The sequence below is a fragment of the Eriocheir sinensis genome, chromosome 69, assembly GCF_024679095.1.
Source record: "Eriocheir sinensis breed Jianghai 21 chromosome 69, ASM2467909v1, whole genome shotgun sequence".
Classification (NCBI taxonomy): domain Eukaryota; kingdom Metazoa; phylum Arthropoda; class Malacostraca; order Decapoda; family Varunidae; genus Eriocheir; species Eriocheir sinensis.
In genome coordinates this window covers 4,006,006-4,024,369 of record NC_066577.1, presented here as the reverse complement: position 1 = coordinate 4,024,369, position 18,364 = coordinate 4,006,006, and the positions used below count along the sequence as shown (strand labels likewise).

The 18,364-nt window shown below is 44.3% G+C and overlaps 1 protein-coding gene across 7 annotated transcripts in view; it reads right to left on the bottom strand.

Moving 5' to 3' along the window:
- LOC126988409 (partitioning defective 6 homolog gamma-like) overlaps positions 1 to 14,612 on the bottom strand; it is an 18,207-nt gene extending 3,595 nt beyond the window's left edge. For 3 of the 7 annotated variants that reach the window (XR_007741911.1, XR_007741914.1, XM_050846468.1), the window contains exons 1-5: positions 14,206 to 14,612; positions 8,794 to 9,019; positions 7,597 to 7,721; positions 3,344 to 3,610; positions 1 to 2,364 (exon numbers count right to left, since the gene is read on the bottom strand). The exon at positions 1 to 2,364 is cut by the window's left edge. Coding sequence is in view for 1 of the 7 variants with exons in the window: in XM_050846468.1 (XP_050702425.1) it covers positions 2,029 to 2,364; positions 3,344 to 3,610; positions 7,597 to 7,721; positions 8,794 to 9,019; positions 14,206 to 14,268 (1,017 nt within the window). In the remaining 6 variants the exon portion in view is untranslated. The remainder of the gene's footprint in view (positions 2,365 to 3,343; positions 3,611 to 7,596; positions 7,722 to 8,793; positions 9,020 to 14,205) is intronic. The other 4 variants (XR_007741910.1, XR_007741913.1, XR_007741912.1 and 1 more) reach the window with 4 other exon arrangements.
- Positions 14,613 to 18,364: the final 3,752 nt, after the last annotated feature.

The window sequence follows — 18,364 nt, the reverse complement described above, 5'->3', positions numbered from 1 at the left end:
GCCACAAAGGAGGTGAAGATGTTAACCCCTTGACTGCGGATTTCCTACCAGAAGACCTCACCAAGCTACAGGAGTGGAACAAAAAGTGTCTGCTACAATTCAATAGAGAAAAATGTAGCAAAGTCCTGCACCTTGGGAGGGGATATCCAGCACACCAATACCACATGGGAAACACTCCACTATCCACCACAGAGGCAGAGAAAGACCTGGGAGTGTATGTTACCAGGCTACCAGTGAAGGGATATCCAGTGCACCAATACCACATGGGAAACACTCCACTATCCACCACAGAGGCACAGAAAGACCTGGGAGTGTATGTTACCAGGCTACCAGTGAAAGCCAAATCCATGCCAATCGCAGAGGACGGGTTAAAGAGTGCCCATCATAGTACTAGAGACCATATGTATAATAATAATAAATCATGACCCCAATTTAAGGCAACTCTAAGGCATCAAATTCCACCTTGATTCATAAACGCCAGGACGGAAAGTGTTTATAGATGCAAGACTCCACGTTCTTTCAGCCCCGGAGCCACAATGAGTGACACGTAACCTCCACTCTTAGTCTATAGATGCAAGACTCCTCCATGTTTCAGCCCCGGAGTCCCAATAAGTGACACGTAACCTTCATTCTTAGTCTATAGATGCAAGACTCCTCCATGTTTCACCCCCGGAGCCCCAATAAGTGACACGTAACCTTCACTCTTAGTCTATAGATGCAAGACTCTTCCATGTTTCAGCCCCACAGCCACAATAAGTGACATGTAACCTCCACTCTAAGGGCCATATTTTTAAACACCTTGGGCTCCTGCTACGACTATTTCCCAAGGCCACTGAGAAGATTAACCGGGTTTTCATGGGCGGTTTTTCCTTCCAAGACGCAGAAGTCATGTTAAGCTATCACTGGCATCACAAAACAGTCCATGAACATCCCAGTGACTTCCACAAGAGGCTTTTTAAAGGGGTGAACTGAGACGCTGAGATGTATATAAATAAAGCCATATATCGTCATAGTTTTCAGCCATAATAAACACAATGAACCTTCACCTTATCTATCCCCAATTTCCTAGTCTTAGCAAAACATACTGTACTTGCCAACGTGGAAGACACACTTATTTTTCGCTCACAATACGACTCAAAAAATCAGCCTGCGTCAAGGGTGGTGAATGCTCCATCAGCTGTAGGCCAAACTAAGCAATAGGCAAGGTAAAGTTTGGGGCATTGGCTATAAATGCACGTGGCCTCTGTGCTCATCTCTGTCACACTGACCCTTGAGCCTGTGGAACCCATCACCCCGGGACACAGGGCAGCCGACTCAATTAGAGATTGAGAAGATAACAAAGAAGAAGATGATAAAGAAGATGACAAAGAGGAAGATGAAGAAGAAAAAGAAGAGGAAAAAGAGGATGAAGAAGATGACAAAGAGGAAGAAGATGAAGAAGAAAAGATGAAGAAGAAAAAGAAGAGGAAAAAGATGAAGATGTAGAAGAGGCTGAAGAAGATGACAAAGAGGAAGAAGATGAAGAAGAAAAGATGAAGAAGAAAAAGAAGAGGAAAAAGATGAAGATGTAGAAGAGGCTGAAGAAGATGACAAAGAGGAAAAAGATGAAGTAGAAAAAGTAGAAAAGAAAAAGATGAAAAAGAAGAATACAAAATATGTGTGCCCTGTATGTTGCATGTTGGGCTTGTAGTATGTGGTGGATATGTGCTGAAAGTCATTAAACAACCAACAAAACATCTTAGTGTGTCTATGTGTGTGTGTGTGTGTGTGTGTGTGTGTGTGTGTGTGGTCGAGGCCAGGATAGTTCTTCATATTCTAAAAAATTGAGGTGTGTCCTGTGTGTGTGTGTGTGTGTGTGTGTGTGTGTGTGTGTGTGTGTGTGTGTGTGTGTGTGAGGTCAGGATACCTTTCTCATCATATTGTAGCACTTGAAAAAAAAGTGCGTCCTTCACGCTGGCAAATACAACCTTCCCATTTTTCAGCCCCGATAAGCGAAACGCAACTTCCTCCAACCTCAAATCTCTAAGCCTATAGATGCAAGACTCCTTCATCTTTCCCCGGCGGCGACGTAACATGGTGAAGCGTCGCGGCGGCAGCAGCAGACGACAACACACCGCCCCCATCCACACCCCCTCCCATGGCCCCCAGGGAACCGTCGCCGGCAGCCGTGAGGTCCCGAATCTCGTCCTGGTCGAATCGGTCTTCGTCGGAGGCGCTGTGCTGGGACTGGTGGGAGCCGGAGGACATGGCGGAGTTGCGTGAGAATGATCCGCGCCTTGGGGTGTGCGAGGACAGGGTGCGCTGGTTGGCGGGCTTGACGGTGATGATGAGATTACTGCTGTTGGCCACCATCATGTCCGTGACCTGTGTGGTGGTGGTGAGCGTGGGTGGTGAGGTGATGGTGAGCGAACAACAATAGTCAGGGTGGTAGTGATAATGGTGATGGTGGTGATGGAATGATAATATTAATAATGGTTGTGGTGATGGTGATGATGGTGATGTAGGAATAATAATGAAAATAGGAAACAAGGGAAAGAAGGAAGGAAGGAAGGAAGGAAAGAAGGAAGGAAGGAAAGAAGGAAGGCAGAGAAAAAGGATAGAAAGAAGGAGAGAGGAGGGAAGAAGAAAGGGAAGGAAGGAAGGAAGGAAGGAAGGAAGGAAGGAGGGAGGGAGGGAAGGTAGAGAAAAAGGAAAGAAAGGAAGGAAGGAAAGAAAGAAGGGGAGAGGAGGGAAGAAGAAATGAGAGACATAAATGAAGATGAAAAGGAGAGAAAGAGAGAAAAGGTAAGAAAGGAAGCAAGGAAACAGGGAAAACAGAGAAGGAAAGAAAGAAAAAAAGAAACTAAGAAGATACATACAAGCTGCCTCCTCCTCCTCCTCCTCTCTCTTGTTGTCTCTCTCCCTTCCTCTCCTCCTCCCTTCCATTCCTTTCTTCTTTCCTCCCTTCCCTCCTTCCTTCCTTCCTCTCTCTTGTTGTCTCTCTCCCTTCCTCTCCTCCTCCCTTCCATTCCTTTCTTCCTTCCTCCCTTCCCTCCTTCCTTCCTTCCTCTCTCTTGTTGTCTCTCCCTTCCTCTCCTCCTCCCTTCCATTCCTTTCTTCTTTCCTTCCTTCCCTTATCTCTTTTTTTCCTATTCCTTTCTTTCTCCTTTTTCTATTTTCCTCTCTGTGTGCTTTTTCTTCCTCCCTCCCTCTCTCCCTCCCTTCTGTTCCTTCCCTTATCTCTCTTTTTCCTATTCCTTTTTTTCTCCTCTTCTATTTTCCTCTCTCCGTGCTTTCTCTTCCTCTCTCTCTCCCTCCCTTCCGTTCCTTCCTCACATTCCTCCTCTATACTCCAAATCCTCACCTGGTCAAGCGTTTTCCCGTTCACCTCAATTCCGTTCACCTCCAGCACCTCATCGTTCACCGCCAGCAGGCCCGTGCTCTCCGCCAGGCCCCCAGGCACCAGGCGCGAGATGAAGATGCCCGGCACTCTCTCCAGGCCCATGGGGGTGACGCGGACGCTGGTGCCGTCGCGGATGTAGAAGCCGAGAGGTTTGTCTGAGCCGTGCTTGAGGAGACGGACGCGGCGGCAGACTTCCGGAACCACGTCGACGTCGATGATGGCGGCGACCTGTTTAATTGGGGGGACAGGGAGAGTGTTAGTGCATGCGTTTGTGTGTGTGTGTGTGTGTGTGTGTGTGTGTGTGTGTGGAAAGAAAGAAAAGAGGGAAAAAGACAGACAGGGAAGAAAGGAAGAGAGAAGTATCATCATCATCATTTCATCGACGCCTGCTCCTAGGAGCTCCCACCAGGGGATGGCCACAGCAGAAGAGCTTCCAACTTTCTCTATCCAGACACTCCCTCCTTGCCTGCTCAAAGTTTCTCAAGGATCTTTCCCCCCTCTCCCTAACGTACTCTTGCACCCTATCCCTCCATTTCACTGGAGGTCGTCCTCTAGCATTCCTTCCCTCTATATCACTCACATACACCCTTCTGGTCATCTTACTCTCCTCCATTCGCTCCATGTGGCCAAATCACTTTAAAGTCCGTCGCGTCACTTCTTCCACCACTCCACTCTTCTTCCCTTCACCCCTGTGACACATTCCAAAACGCTCATACACACTTTCATTACTCATTCCATCCATTCTACTCACACCACAAGCACTCCTCAAATAACTCATTTCCACTGCCTGCACTCTAGACCTCTGACTTTCATTCCAGGCCCACGTTTCATATGTGAGGGTTGGTACTATTATTGTATTTCTCAAATCCCCCTTTACTTCCATGCTCACACTTCTGCCATTCATGATTCGTCCCAAAGACCCTACCACCCTTCTTCCTTGCAATGCCCTTTCTCTTATCTCTCCCTCTGTACCACCATGCTTACACATAACTGATCCAAGGTACTTAAACTCATTGACCTCCTCCATTTCTTCACCATTCAAAATTATTTTGCATTCTTTTTCACATTCAATTCCCACTCTATATGGGCATATAAAATCTACAACCTCACTTCTACTTCGCTCACAAACCATCACTTTACTTTTGTTGACATTTACTTTCAGCTTTCTCCTGTTACAGACACTATCAAACACAATGAACAAATTTTGTAGGTCACTTTCATTTTCTGCAATAAGCACCGTGTCATCAGCAAACAGTATCAAATTCAGTAAGTAAGAGAGGAGAAAGAAGATGGAGGATGGAGGGAAGGAAATAGGAGGAAAGGAAGGAAGGGAAAAAAGACATTGAGAGTAAAGTAAGAAAGAGGAATATAGTAAAAGGGAGGAAAAGAAAAAAAAATCTTCCCCCCTTCCTTCTTTTCTCCCTTCCTTCCTCTCCTTCTCCTCCTTCTTTTCTTCCTTCCTCTCTTTTTCCCATCCTTCCTTCCTTCTCTTCTGAACTAAATTTATCAAAGGCAAAAAAGTAAAAAAAAAAAGAAAAGAAATAAGAAAAGGAAAAAGAGAGAAAGAGATGCAAAAACAGAGACAAATAACTCTCACTCACACACACACACATACATACATACACACAACACAAGATAGTCAACAGCCTGAGAGTCATGTTAATAGGATATTCGGTGATACGTATAGAATGGTAAGAAATATAGAAATAGCATTCCACTACATGGATAAGGATATGATGAAAAAGATAATAACCACTATGATTAGACCAAAACTGATATATGCAGAAACTGTGTGGTTTCCCCATAAGAAGAAAAACATAACAAAATAGAAGGAATACAAAGGATGGCAACGAAAATGGTTCCAGAACTTAAGGGACTGTCATATGAAGAAAGGTTAAGGGGAGAGTCCACCGTGAAAATATGAAAATAATTAATAAAAAATACGAGATTGAGTTATATGGTCTATGGCAACACCCAATCCTTTGGCTTTCAAATGGCAGATTTTTTTCAGTCAGACAAAATTTTAAATGCCAAAAGCGAGGAGATTTAAATGGCTTCTGCGTGGGTGTCGCACGCTGCCTGCGGCACATTAGCTGGCATGCCAGAATATGGAATAAGTGTTGGAAAATCAAACATGCAGCAATCTTCAGGCTGAAGTTTGTAACCCATGTAACAGTTTTGGAACTCAATTATGGATATGAAAAGTGCAACCTGCTCACAAAAAATGTTTAGAACAAATGAATACAAAGAAAAGGGATTAGAAATGAGAGAAAAGAGAAGAATTACACCGAAGAAGACAATAAAGAAGAAGAGGAAGACAGACATAGGAATTCCAACCGATAGCTATGCACCTGGAGAGTACTGACAGAACCTTGCAACAACGAGGGGCGTTGCGTGCCCTGACACCCTCACCTTTGAGCAATTAATACCTTTACAAGGGGGGACAAGGTGCCTGATCCTTTTATGCACTCACTGATATGTGATTACTGATCCCATAAAATTCATATGAAAGTAGCATTGACAGTATAGTACCCGCATCATAAATTACTTTACAAATTAAAGCAAATAGGTATTGACGGTCAAGTAAACCAATGGATCGCGAATTGGTTGAGCAACAGACAACAAAGAGTAGTGATTGACGGATTTAACTCAGGGTCCTTGGCCAGTGCTTCTTCATTACATACATCAAACGCGTGGATGTTGGACCAAGAGGATTTGCACAAAATTTCAGACAAGTGCCAGGTCCTTCAAATTGGACGAGGAATAAGAAGTTCGAATAAACCTCAAATTCTCACAGCAATGCATCGATGCAGCAAATAAGCGAACAGAATGTTGGGGGCATTAAAAAAAACTTTGTGTTCAAGAATATAAAGATGTAATACGCCGCTCAACAGTTTAGTCAGACCCACCATGCAAAGGATATTGCTAAATTAGAAGGTGTTCAGCGTCAGACGCGAAAAAATGATCCCTTCCTGAACAAATCCTAAAACTGATCGAATGTTTTAAAATACTTAATGGTTTCACGAATGTAGACAGATCAACATTGTTTATGATCGATGACACTTTAAGACGAGAACAAATGGCGAAAAAAAGATGATGTACAAAAGTAACCCAGACTGCACCAAATTTTCTTCACCAACGTTATAGTGCGAGAATGGAATAAGCTCCCACCATCAGTGGTCCAGTGTAATGACTCCTTCAAAATAAGCTCTTACATCAACTTAATATCAACTAGAGTATAAATGCAACGTTTTGGAGTCTTCTGATTAATGTAAAATCACTTAGGTTTAAGGACAGACCACCAAGTCTGGACCATGGGGTCTGTGTGGTCTGATTTTCTATGTAAATCTATGTAAATCACTGGGCCCAAGAACTTAAGCAAAACCTTAATCAAGTTTTTCTCAAAACTGGTACAAAATGAACAAAATTATTTTTTGTTTTTATGTTCTGCACGATTTTCATGAAATTTTAGGACACACAACATCGTTTATCATACTAAAGTTCTACAAGATGTTTGTTTTGAAAAACAGCATAGTTTCGATATATGGGGAAATTTTCGAAAACAATTTTCAATACTTTAAAAACATTTTTACAGATTAACAAAAACAGTTTAAAAAAATATCTTGATAAATTCTTAGAATAACAATGAATTATCAGATATGCGTGTCACAAGAAATTCAGTAAGAAAATGGCTGAGAAAAATAAATTCAAAATTTTCATAAAAACAATGAAAAATAATTTTCTTAAATTTTCATATCATCTGATCAGCTTGAAATTTTCATATGATAATAAAGGTACTAATATATACAACACATTAATTATTCATGACCATAGATGCAATGTTAATCAACAGCAAACTTTCCCCTTAAAGGAAATGATCCTGCCAACATTAGAATTTATAAATTATGGAATAAAATGGAAAAAGTAGACAATGAGGAGTTACTACTACGAGAAGGAAGAAACACCAGCAACACACGAGTACAGTAAAAAATTGAGAAAAGGAGGATGCTTGAGAGACAAAGAAATATGGCTTCCCACAAAGAAACATAGAGGTTTGGAATAGACTAAGTGAGGATGTAGTATCGGCGAAAAGTGTGCACAACTTTAAGGAAAAACTGGACAGATACAGATATGGAGACGGGACCACACAAGCATAAGCCAAGGCCCTATAAAACTACAACTAGGTAAATACACACACACACACACACACACACCTGTCTGAAGTCCTGAGGGTAGGATATTGACAGCTTGTTCCTGGGCTGCGTGACGAAGGGGGACAGAATGCTGGGGATCATCTTGTTGGCAGACGATGACCCATTGGGAAGGTGCTCCAGGCTGCCTGTGGGGGGAAGAGGAAGGGGAGGTGAGCGAGTGAATGGAGGTGTTGGTGTTACAGTGCCACATGCAGCCACACGGGGAACTGTCACAGAGGTGCTTTTCCGGGTGGACTCATTCTTATATGGCAAACGTAAACACTGATGATGAAAGGAAGAGAGGAAGGAAGGGAGGAGGGAAGGAGGGAAGGACGGAAGGAAGAAGAAAAAAAAGAAAGGTGGGAGGAGAGTTAAGGAAGGAGGGAAGGAGGGAAAAAGAAAGGAAGGAAGGAGGGAAAAAAGAAAGGTGGGAGGAAAGGAAGGAGGGAAGGAAGGAAAAAAGGAGGGAAGGAAGGAATGAAAAAAGAAAGGAAGGAAGGAGGGAAGGAAGGAAAAAAGGAGGGAAGGAAGGAATGAAAAAAGAAAGGAAGGAAGGAGGGAAGGAAGGAAGGAAGGAAAAAAGAAAGGAGGGAAGGAAAGAAGGAAGAAGGGAATGAAAAAAGAAAGGAAGGAAGGAAGGAAGGAAAAAAGAAAGGAAGGGAGGAGGGAGGGAAGGAAGAAAGGAAGGAGGGAAAAAAAGAAAGGTGGGAGGAGAGGAAGGAAGGAAAGAGGGAAAACTACCCCTTGCTTGCAGGCTTGCAGGTTTGTGTCTATCAATGGTTTATAACCGGTGAGTGCTGAATGTAAGCACTCGTCAACACTCCACACTGAACTTGAAGTTGGGTGTCGCAAATGGCTGTTCATTGCTTTTCAGCATTTCCAGGATAATTTCATTTGATGTTAGCGGGGTAGTATTATTTCTGAAGGCGTGGTTATTTTGAGTCCCAGTCTTCAAATCAGTGCTTCACACACACGGTGCTGCAGCGGCACCACCCAGACTGAGAAAAGTTGGTAAACAAAGGCTGAAGCGTCCCTCTTGTGAGCTGACAGCCAATACCATCGACTGGAGTTAGAGGAAAACATAACAACACAACAGACCTGCTAGTCCTCGCGAGGCTGTTCCCCACACATGCCTGGCAGTCGGTTCTTGCAGAGTTGCCAACCCAAAATCACACAGCACTACCAACACTCCCTCAGTACACAGCGTTACCAACTCACCCTTATGCTGCACGATGATCCTGAGCAGCGGCCGTGCACACTGCAGGGCCTTGCGGAAGTTGTCGTCATTGGTAAGGGGCAGCAGGTCGCCGTCCCTGGGGTCGGTGTAGGCCAGCACAAAGGCGGTGTTGGCCAGTCGGTGCAGGTCCTCAACCAGCTGCCGGAAGTCCTCAAGCCTCTCATACTTTTCTCGGTCCACGCTAAACCGCCGGAACTCTGCATCAAACTGCGGAGAGAGAGAGAGAGAGGGTGAGAGAGGTGTGAGGTGTCGGAAGGATATTTGTTTTGTTAGAAGTGAAAATTATTTCACCAGTGATGTTGCTTTTAGTTTTATTATTATTGGATGTGTTCTTACCATCAAACTAAGTGTGGAATGGTTCGGAGAAAGAGCAGCTTGTTCAAATGTCTTCCAGTATATAAATGTAAATTTGTAGAAGTTGAATTATGATAAGTTTATTCACTCATAATATAAATGAAAGTGGTTTTCTATTTCTAAGCTATACTTCTTCATAACAGGACAGTGTTTTAATGTACTTTGCATTTTTTGTGTGTAAATGAAAAATATTCATTAACCCGTTAAGTGTTACGTTAATTTACATAACATATCCTCACAGGTTACGAAAAAAACTATTTTTTTTCCATCTCAAACTCAAAATCACCCTGGAAACACCATGAAACCATTTAAACGGCGCAACTCGTCATATTTTAAATTCTAGGGCAGGCGCGCCAGACCAAGGCTTCCTGCACTGTTGCCACATGTACTCCCGCACCTACAGACACACTCAGCCTTTCAGCCACATATTTCACACGTGATCATTATTTTCTTAGGTAATAATATATACATCAACCATAGAAACCATTTTTACACAAAACCATATATATATATATATATATATATATATATATATATATATATATATATATATATATATATATATATATATATATATATATATATATATATATATATATATATATATATATATATATATATATATATATAGACACAAAGCTGGGATTTTTCAGCCGCCGCCGAGTGGCTTAAAAATACCCACAGGCTGTCCAGAAGACCACCTATCAACATGGACTCTAGATTCTAGGATCAAAGATGAGCTCCGGGAGGGCAGCATGAGCCAATGAAAGATGGCGCCACTGTAAACACTCGCCTGCGCCAGAACGGATTGGGCCGACCATCAGGACCCACCGGAAAGAAGACTTGGACCAACCATCAGGATCCACTGAAGAAGCCTACCCATGCTAATAGGTCATGACGTAAAAAAATATATATATATATATATATATATATATATATATATATATATATATATATATATATATATATATATATATATATATATATATATATATATATATATATATATATATATATATATATATATATATATATGAACCAAACACATCTTCTTTGTTACAACCTGGCAACTCGCATGAGGTGCCCAGAGTATGTGCTTACACTCTCTTACACTATGTCTTTCAATATTTCTCCTTACTTATACTATTTTCATTTACATTTTTCGAGGAATGACACTTTGATATGTTTTAGAAGTGCGCCAGAGTGTGACACTCTGCACAACACGGCTCCACGCAGAGAGGAACGGCACATTCTCAGCAGCGGTAGCGAGTGTCTTGGCACTGCCGCTAATGGTGTGTTGCGTGTTCGCAGAGTAACAAGCTCTCTGCACTCGCTGTTTCTGGGAATCAGATGGAACTTGCATGGATCGTATGAAGTGACCTCCAGTAAGGCGTGCAGTGTCTGTAGAAGCTGAATGAGGGCCAGGTGCAGGCCATTCCACTGCATGTTCACCCTGGAGCTGACGTATTACTTCAAGAATATGTGTCTCTAGTTATCTTTCTTTCCTGACTTTTGCACATGCTGTATGTGTGCATTCGCCATGGTGACGTCAAAATGGAAAATTAACTTATTACACAATTTCAGCATTTTGCGAGTATAACCTATAGACGAAATAATTGCATCTGACTCGTCAACAAGTGGCATCAGTTACACATTCAGACTTCATGATTGGTAAATGTGTGTGAATCTGTTCCTACTGTCAACCATAGAGGGGTTATGAGTGGCAGAGAGGAGTGACACCACATTAATCTTTCCAAACAACAGCAGGGCTCTTTGATTGTTTGTGTGGACTACGTCAACCCTGGCTGCTTGAGGCCCAATTACTGGCATGATTTCCCTTCGCCTCTTCAATGACCAAGGAGAGTACCCAAGCCCCATATCTTCTAGGCCCCTAGGGGGATGTGCCAGACACTCCTGGGAAAATAATTATTACCTATATAATACAAGATAAATGAGTAGCGCAAAAAACAATTAAAAGAAAAACATCATGTGACGTGTGAATCCTACATGCACACCCTATGATAGCACATCATGTGGCATGGGAAACCCTTTGCGGGTTAAGCTTAGAGCTCCATTATGATGGTAGAAAATAAACAAGCACTTACCACACTATGTTTCCTTATGCTTTCCTTTGTGTCTCCCACGAAGAGCATCAAATGTGAGTGTCCATTCAGCATTTATAATAGAGGTGAAAAATGACAGTGAATGCTAACTTTTGTTGAATCATTATTGTGCCAACGGTAAAATTCTAGTGTTTGCCCATACTCCCCCCTCCCCCCCACACAAGCCTGGGGACCTGGTGGGAATGCGGGGTTTCGGGTGGGGAACACAAAATCCGTCGCATTCGCGTATTTTTTAGTGGGGGGAGGGGGGATAAAAACTCCCTAGATCTAGGGAAATTCCCTAAATTTAGGGAATTTTTCATCCCACCACCACTTAAAATAAGCGTTTGCGACGAATTTAGTGTTTCCCATACGAAAACCACGCACTCAGTGGATCCCCAAGCTTGTTTTGGGAGAGAAGCATAGTGAACCCACCAAACGATGCTCACCTCACCATCTGACATGGCACCGGCGGCCATCTGTGCTCACATAAACCGCCTCCACCACACTCATGCCCCCTCTCTCTAGTAGGTTGTCACCTCATCGCAAGGTTTCTGTCCTCCAAGTAGAGTCCGTGGCACCAAACACAGTGTATCTTCATTGTTTATCACTGACACAAGTAAAACCATCAGCTAGCCGGGATCCATCCAACACCGCACCTTTAACACTACTGCGGCTTGTGCAGGAAGTGCAGGCTCTCGAACCTCTTGCCCGAGCTGTTCGAATATGTGAATCCTTACTGACCGGATTTTGAATCTACTTCACGGGCTCGTATTCCCAGTATACAAGGTGATTGTGGATATTGACTCCGCGCCTCCAGAATACGATAATACGCCTCCATATATCATTGTAAAAAAAAAAAAAAAGTACTTAAAAGTAAAGAAGCCGAATTAATCCCCTTCCCCCAACGATCTTGGGAGACCTCCGTGAGCTTGGGGTATTTGGGTGGGGGAGCATATTTAAACTACTCCAACCGAACTTTACGACCTGCTAATGAGGGGGCTTCGCCCCCCTCGACCCCCCTGCTAACCAAGGGGGGGCTGCGCCCCTCCCTGGACCCCCCCCTCTTAAAGGTGCGTGTTCTAAAAAAAAATAACCACGCGTGGTGGACCTGGTCTCACATGCGTGGGCTAATGGCTAACTAAGCGTACCATCGCTAACCAAGCGTACCATCGGTAATAGTATTAGGTAAAGGTGCGTGTTCTAAAAAAAAAATAACCACGTGTGGTGGACCTGGTCTCACATGCGTGGGCTAATGGCTAACCAAGCGTACCATTGCTAACCTAGCGTACCATCTGAAATAGTATTAGGCAAAGGTGCGTGTTCCAAAAAAAAAAATAATAATAAATAACCACACATGGTGGACCTGGTCTCACCTAGCATATCATTGCTAACCGGATCGTTGGCAACGCTGCTCATATAGCAATGGCGTTGCCATGTAAACACATCGTCCGTATGTATAATATGCCCTTAAGTACAACATGGAGGCGTAATATCGTATTTTTGAGGTGTGGAGTGATTTTTTAATAATTACCTTGCGTGGTTTGTACGTTGTAAAAAAAACACGGAACGTATGAAAATTCCCTACATCTAAGTAATTGTAAGGAATTTCCCTACATCTAGGGTATTTTTCAACCCCTCATAACTCAAAAACTATGCATTTGCGACGCATTTCATGTTTACCACCGCATTCCCCAGAGTCTCAATGGCCCCCTAGCCAATTTTGGTTGCAAGGGGTAAGTATGGGCAAACACTAGAATAATACCGTGCCAACTCCCAAGCAAGGCATGCAATCTATGGTGCAACTGCGGCTCAAGATGCAGGCAACGTGTTAATAACACCAATCTCTGTTATTACTGGGCGTTTGCTTACAATCAAACCATTTCATAATGATATAATTTGAGAAACTCACAATACAACATTACTCCAAAATTACACCCAACTTACTCCAGTGGGTGACATTTCTTACCAATGGATTTTAGTGTGCTAATCATCACTCTGGTATTACTTCCCACCCCACAAACACACTCTACACCAACACAGTTTTCCGCATCCCACAGCGGTGGCCGAGTGTTTAGCGTGCGGGTGTGGTGAGCCCATGAACCTGGGTTCAATCCCATTGATGCACACTGACAACTTTCAAGCATTGCCGAGTGGCGGAAGATTACCCACAAGCTGCCAAGATCGCCAATTAGCCTTAACTTCAGCATAGGTTACAGTATGTAAAGTTGGGTTAGATTAGTTTAAATATATTCGACATGCGGTGTGGGCCGGCAGAAATAGGCAGCGTAAAAAGGATGGGGTGGCAAAAGCAGGGGTGGGTCCACTACGCTGGCCATCCAATGACACACCCAACACTCGTCAAGAAACCGGCTGCAGCGGTATCCGTTGCTGCAGCTCATCTGTAGGAAGGGGGGATGAGGGGGGTGAAGCCCCACTGTTAGGTAGATTACATTAGGTTAGTTTAAATCTCTTCGGCATGCGGTGTGGGCTGGCGGAAATACACAGCGCGGAACGGAGTGGGGCAGCGGCGGGTCCACTACATAGGTCATTGGTATCAGGTTGGAGCAGGGCGGTGGTGGGCGCACCACAGGCTGCTTGGTAGGGCTGGGTTATGTTAGATTAGATTGCAAGACACTAGGTTTAGGGAACTTCCCCTAAAGTTTCAGGACTAGGTAACTTTCCCTGTTTGGGGGAAATTTTGGAGACCCATGTTTCAGTCAACTTGCCTTTCCCCTGAAGTCCAAATTTCCCACAGGTCCCCAGGCTTGTTTTGGGGGTAGGGGGCCGGGGTGGCGGAGGGGGAAACGGACTTCTTATAAAGAAATACCCAGAAGCGTACACAGACGCCCACAAAAATGTACACGGATACACCCACCAACCCACAGACACGTACAGTGACCCACAGACACGTCCACACCCCCACATAAACCTCACCTTGCTCTTCACCTCCACCAGGGGGCTGGGAGGCCTATTGTGTATCTTGGAGCTGCGTGACATGGTTGCCGTGTTACTGTGGCGCGCTGTGACTCAGAGAGACGGTGTCGGGGCCTTCTGTGGCGTGCTGTGGAGCATCGTAGCCTTCCCTTCCTGCTCCTGTGAGGAAGTAAACAATGGTGCTAGCGGTACTGGTGCCGGTAATAGTGGTACCATTGTTTGTGGTATTGGTGCCAGCGAATAAGTACCGGTACCATTAACTGATCGTGCTGCTGTCCAAAGAGTGCGGAACTCCAGGGCAGACTTCTTCTCCTTTTGCTTTTGACCTATATATTTCTGTATCGCTTCGTAGGTCTTCCTCTTCCTGATCCTCTCTGCTGCTTAATATGCTTCACCATTAAACTGGAAGAGGGGGTTGATCGTCCCTATCTGGAAAAGGAATAAAGGGGACCAACAGGACTGCAACAATTAACTACCGTGGTATTACACTGCTCAGTGTGCCAAGCAAGGTGATTGCTCACCTATTGCTGATGAGAATTCGCAGCCACCTACTGAAGATGCAGAGACCTGAGCAGTCCGGGTTCACGCCTGGCAAGTCAACAATTAACTGACCGTATCCATGGAGGTATTGAGGGACCGTCCTAGCGCTTCGCGTACTGGTGGAGCGCCGATCGACGTGGGTTTCGACAGGGGATGATTGCAGCCTATGTCGATCTCAAATTAAATAAAAGAAGGCGTTTGACTCAGTGCATCGCGAGGCACTCTGGGATCTTCTGCGACTCCGTGGGATTCCTGCGAGGACTATTGGTTTGCTGACTGGCCTGTATTCTGGGACAGTGTGTGCTGTGAAGGATGGGGGGGGGGGGGTTGTCCAGCTTCTTTCCCGTGAATGTGGGAGTGAGGCTGGGCTGTGTCCTTGCCCCATCTCTTTTCAACACTTGTAAGGACTGGGTACTGGGCAGAGTTGTGGACCGGAGTCATTGCGGAACATCCATTGGCAATACCAGGGTCACTGACCTTGTTTTTGCCGATGATGCAGTAATCCTGGCGGAGTTGCTGTTGGTTTTGGTGATGGCTCTCGAGGCACTGCACGAGGAGGCGAAGCACTTGGGACCTGAGGTCTCCTGGGCCAAGACCAAGGTACAGGTGTTTGAAGGCTTGCTGGATGACACAGTACAGTCTGTTCATGCGTGTGGCGAGGACGTTAAGATCTCAGAAAGTTTCACGTATCTTGGTAGCGTAGTTCATAACAACGGTACGAGTCTCACCAGGAAGTCTTACGGCGGATTGGCCTGGCCAACGGTGTTGTGGACTCGCTCAGCACGAGTATATGGCGTTGCCGATACCTGTGCAAAAGGGCATAGATCCGGATCTTCAAGACCCTTGTGTTCCCTGTCTAAGGCTGCGCGCACAACGAACGCTGGTTTTCGAATATCACCATGTAACTGAATGAAACCTGTTTGAGCTTGTCGGCGCAGGCAGCCAGCGTCAACCAGCTAGTTGAATTACTTAGTAAAGTGTTTAAACAACACGCAAACAGTAATTAATATATCATATTTAACGTTCATAACATGATGTAACCATTCAATGAAAAGATGGTGGTAAATTCAGTCTTAGTGCGTATCGTCATCAGAGGATGAGCGCAGCCTTACTCTATGGTTGTAGGACATGGACACTAAATGGGGACTTGGAGAGGCGAATTGATACCTTTGGTAATAAATGTCTACGCACTATCATGTGATATCGCTGGAATGACTTAATTTGTATCAAACCGGCGACTACTCCGTGAGACTGATTCGACATATATTACCCGCATATAGTCCGTTAACGCCAACTCCGGCTATATGGGCACGTGGTACGTAACCCTAAAGCTGATCCTGCTCATCGGATTCCTGAGTGGAGGAGGCCAAGGAGACGCCCACGGATCGAGTTCGTGGCTTGAGTAATCGACAGATCCTGCCGGGAGGTATACTCGGGTTGGGAAGGGGCCTGCATGGAGACTCGCCCGGAGGGACCCCCGGGCGTGGCGTCGTGGGGTGGGCGAGACGACGCGCCCCCCGATGTATGCCCTCACTGATTGATTAGTATCGGTACCAAGTGTATCAGTACCGGTACCTTTAAGTGCCTGTATCACCGGTACTGATACTAGCGGTACCAGTGCTGGAATGGATACAGCGACCGATGATATGCCTGGTATTGCTGTAGGAGTTAATTACGGTAAGTTAGGTGAAGTATGTGTGTACATGCATTTGTCTAGCCTCATCTAACTTACCCTAACTCTTATCTATCTGAACCTATCCTTATCTCGCCTAACTTATACAACTCCCGAGCCAAGATCAAGACCAAGGCCGAGTGATTCGACGGTACATGTATCCATTCCGGCCCGTACATTAGTGACGTCATCATGATCATCCTCGTTCTCAGCCAAAGTTGTTGTACTTCACGTCTCTGTTTACCATGAAAATTACATCAGTCAGCACACAGTCAGAATTTCACTTAATATTTGTCTCTACGCTAATTAACGTGTAGGGAGGATAATTCAATGTTACTGATATCGCCTTAACAGCTATGGACACTTTAGCCTAATTTTCGTAGTTATCGTATAGTTTATATTTTCAGGTTATACTAGCTGTTTTGTTGTAATTATATCAAGTTATTTTATGAGGTGCAAGCGTATGCGAATCGTTGCATTATTACATGGATAATAAGGGAAAGTACTTCTTGTGCATTCATTCATTCCTACCATCGAACCGCCACCCTCCCTTGTTGTGCATTCCCTGCCTCACCCTTATCCTCCGTCTTGCCATTCTCCCCTGTCCTCTTGTCGTTCCTTTGTCACTTCTTCCATTCTTGACATCATTTCCAGGTGCAATTTTTTCACTAACTAACATTGGAATCCTCGTCCCATATACACACATCCCTCATAGTCTTTGCTTCTTTCTCGCCCTCGTCCTAAGTATTCCCACCTACCATTGTATCTTTTTAGTTTCCTGGTGCTACCTACACATGTATTAATAGTTTTATAATCACACACTGTCCTGCCTGGGGGTTGGGATGGCATGTTCCTCCCTTCTCCCTTGTTGTTTACCTGCAACAATCAATTATCAATCAATCAATCATGCAATCTTTTTAGTTTCCTGGTGCTACCTACAAACGTATTAATAGTTGTATAATCACACTCTGTCCTGCCTGGGGGTTGGGATGGCATGTTCCTCCCTTCTCCCTTGTTGTTTACCTGCAACAATAAACTATCAATCAATCAATCATATAATCAACATACGGCATGGATAATCATTGTACATCTAACACCACCGACACACTCGAGGCTCATGAGTCTTGGCCCCAAAATGCTTTATGGTAAATTAACCCCAAAACGCTTCAACATGATCCTTTGATAAGTGTGCTGTCAATCAAATTTATATAAAATGTGTAAATTAAGTTAGTATCAATGATATTTTCCGTGATTATTGTGAAAATGCTAAAATCCGTTTTGAACAAACATAGAATTCCAGCAACCTTAGGAGGGAAACCCAAATGATATTTTCCAAAGCTTCTATCCGGTAAAGAAAGCATTAGGAATAAATAGAATTCACGCGTGAAATTTGAAAAAGAAGAGAAATCAAACCAGAAGGCAGATGTGCTGTTACAAAGGCCAAACTTCGCCCTATCAACTACTGAACAGTAGAACCCAAGGCCAAGGCCAAGCCCTTCCCTTCCCTTTCCACTGTGTGACAGGGGTGTGGATGAAACTGTCGTGCATGTGATACTGGTGTGTGGGAGGTACCGGAGAGAAAGGACGGAGATGATGAGGGTGGCACTGATGGGCTGGGATGTGAATGGGAGGATTGCAAGAACAGAGAGGGAATGGATGCTGCTGCTGCTGGGACTGAGTGCTGAAGCAAATGATAGAATTATAGAAGCCATGAAGAGTTTTCTGGAAAAGATGTGGTGTGCAAGAAATAGGGAATTGGAAGATTTGTAATGGATACTGCTTGTGTTGTTTTATTTTTACAGGTTGTGCCGATGCGAAGGCCTGACTCTCCAACGGGTCACCTGTACAGCAAGAGCAAGAGCAAGATGGGGTTGAGGTCGTGGTCACACAGCCTAACCAACCTTTAAACACGCCAGGGTCGGTATTCTCAGACGCTGCCACCTCTCA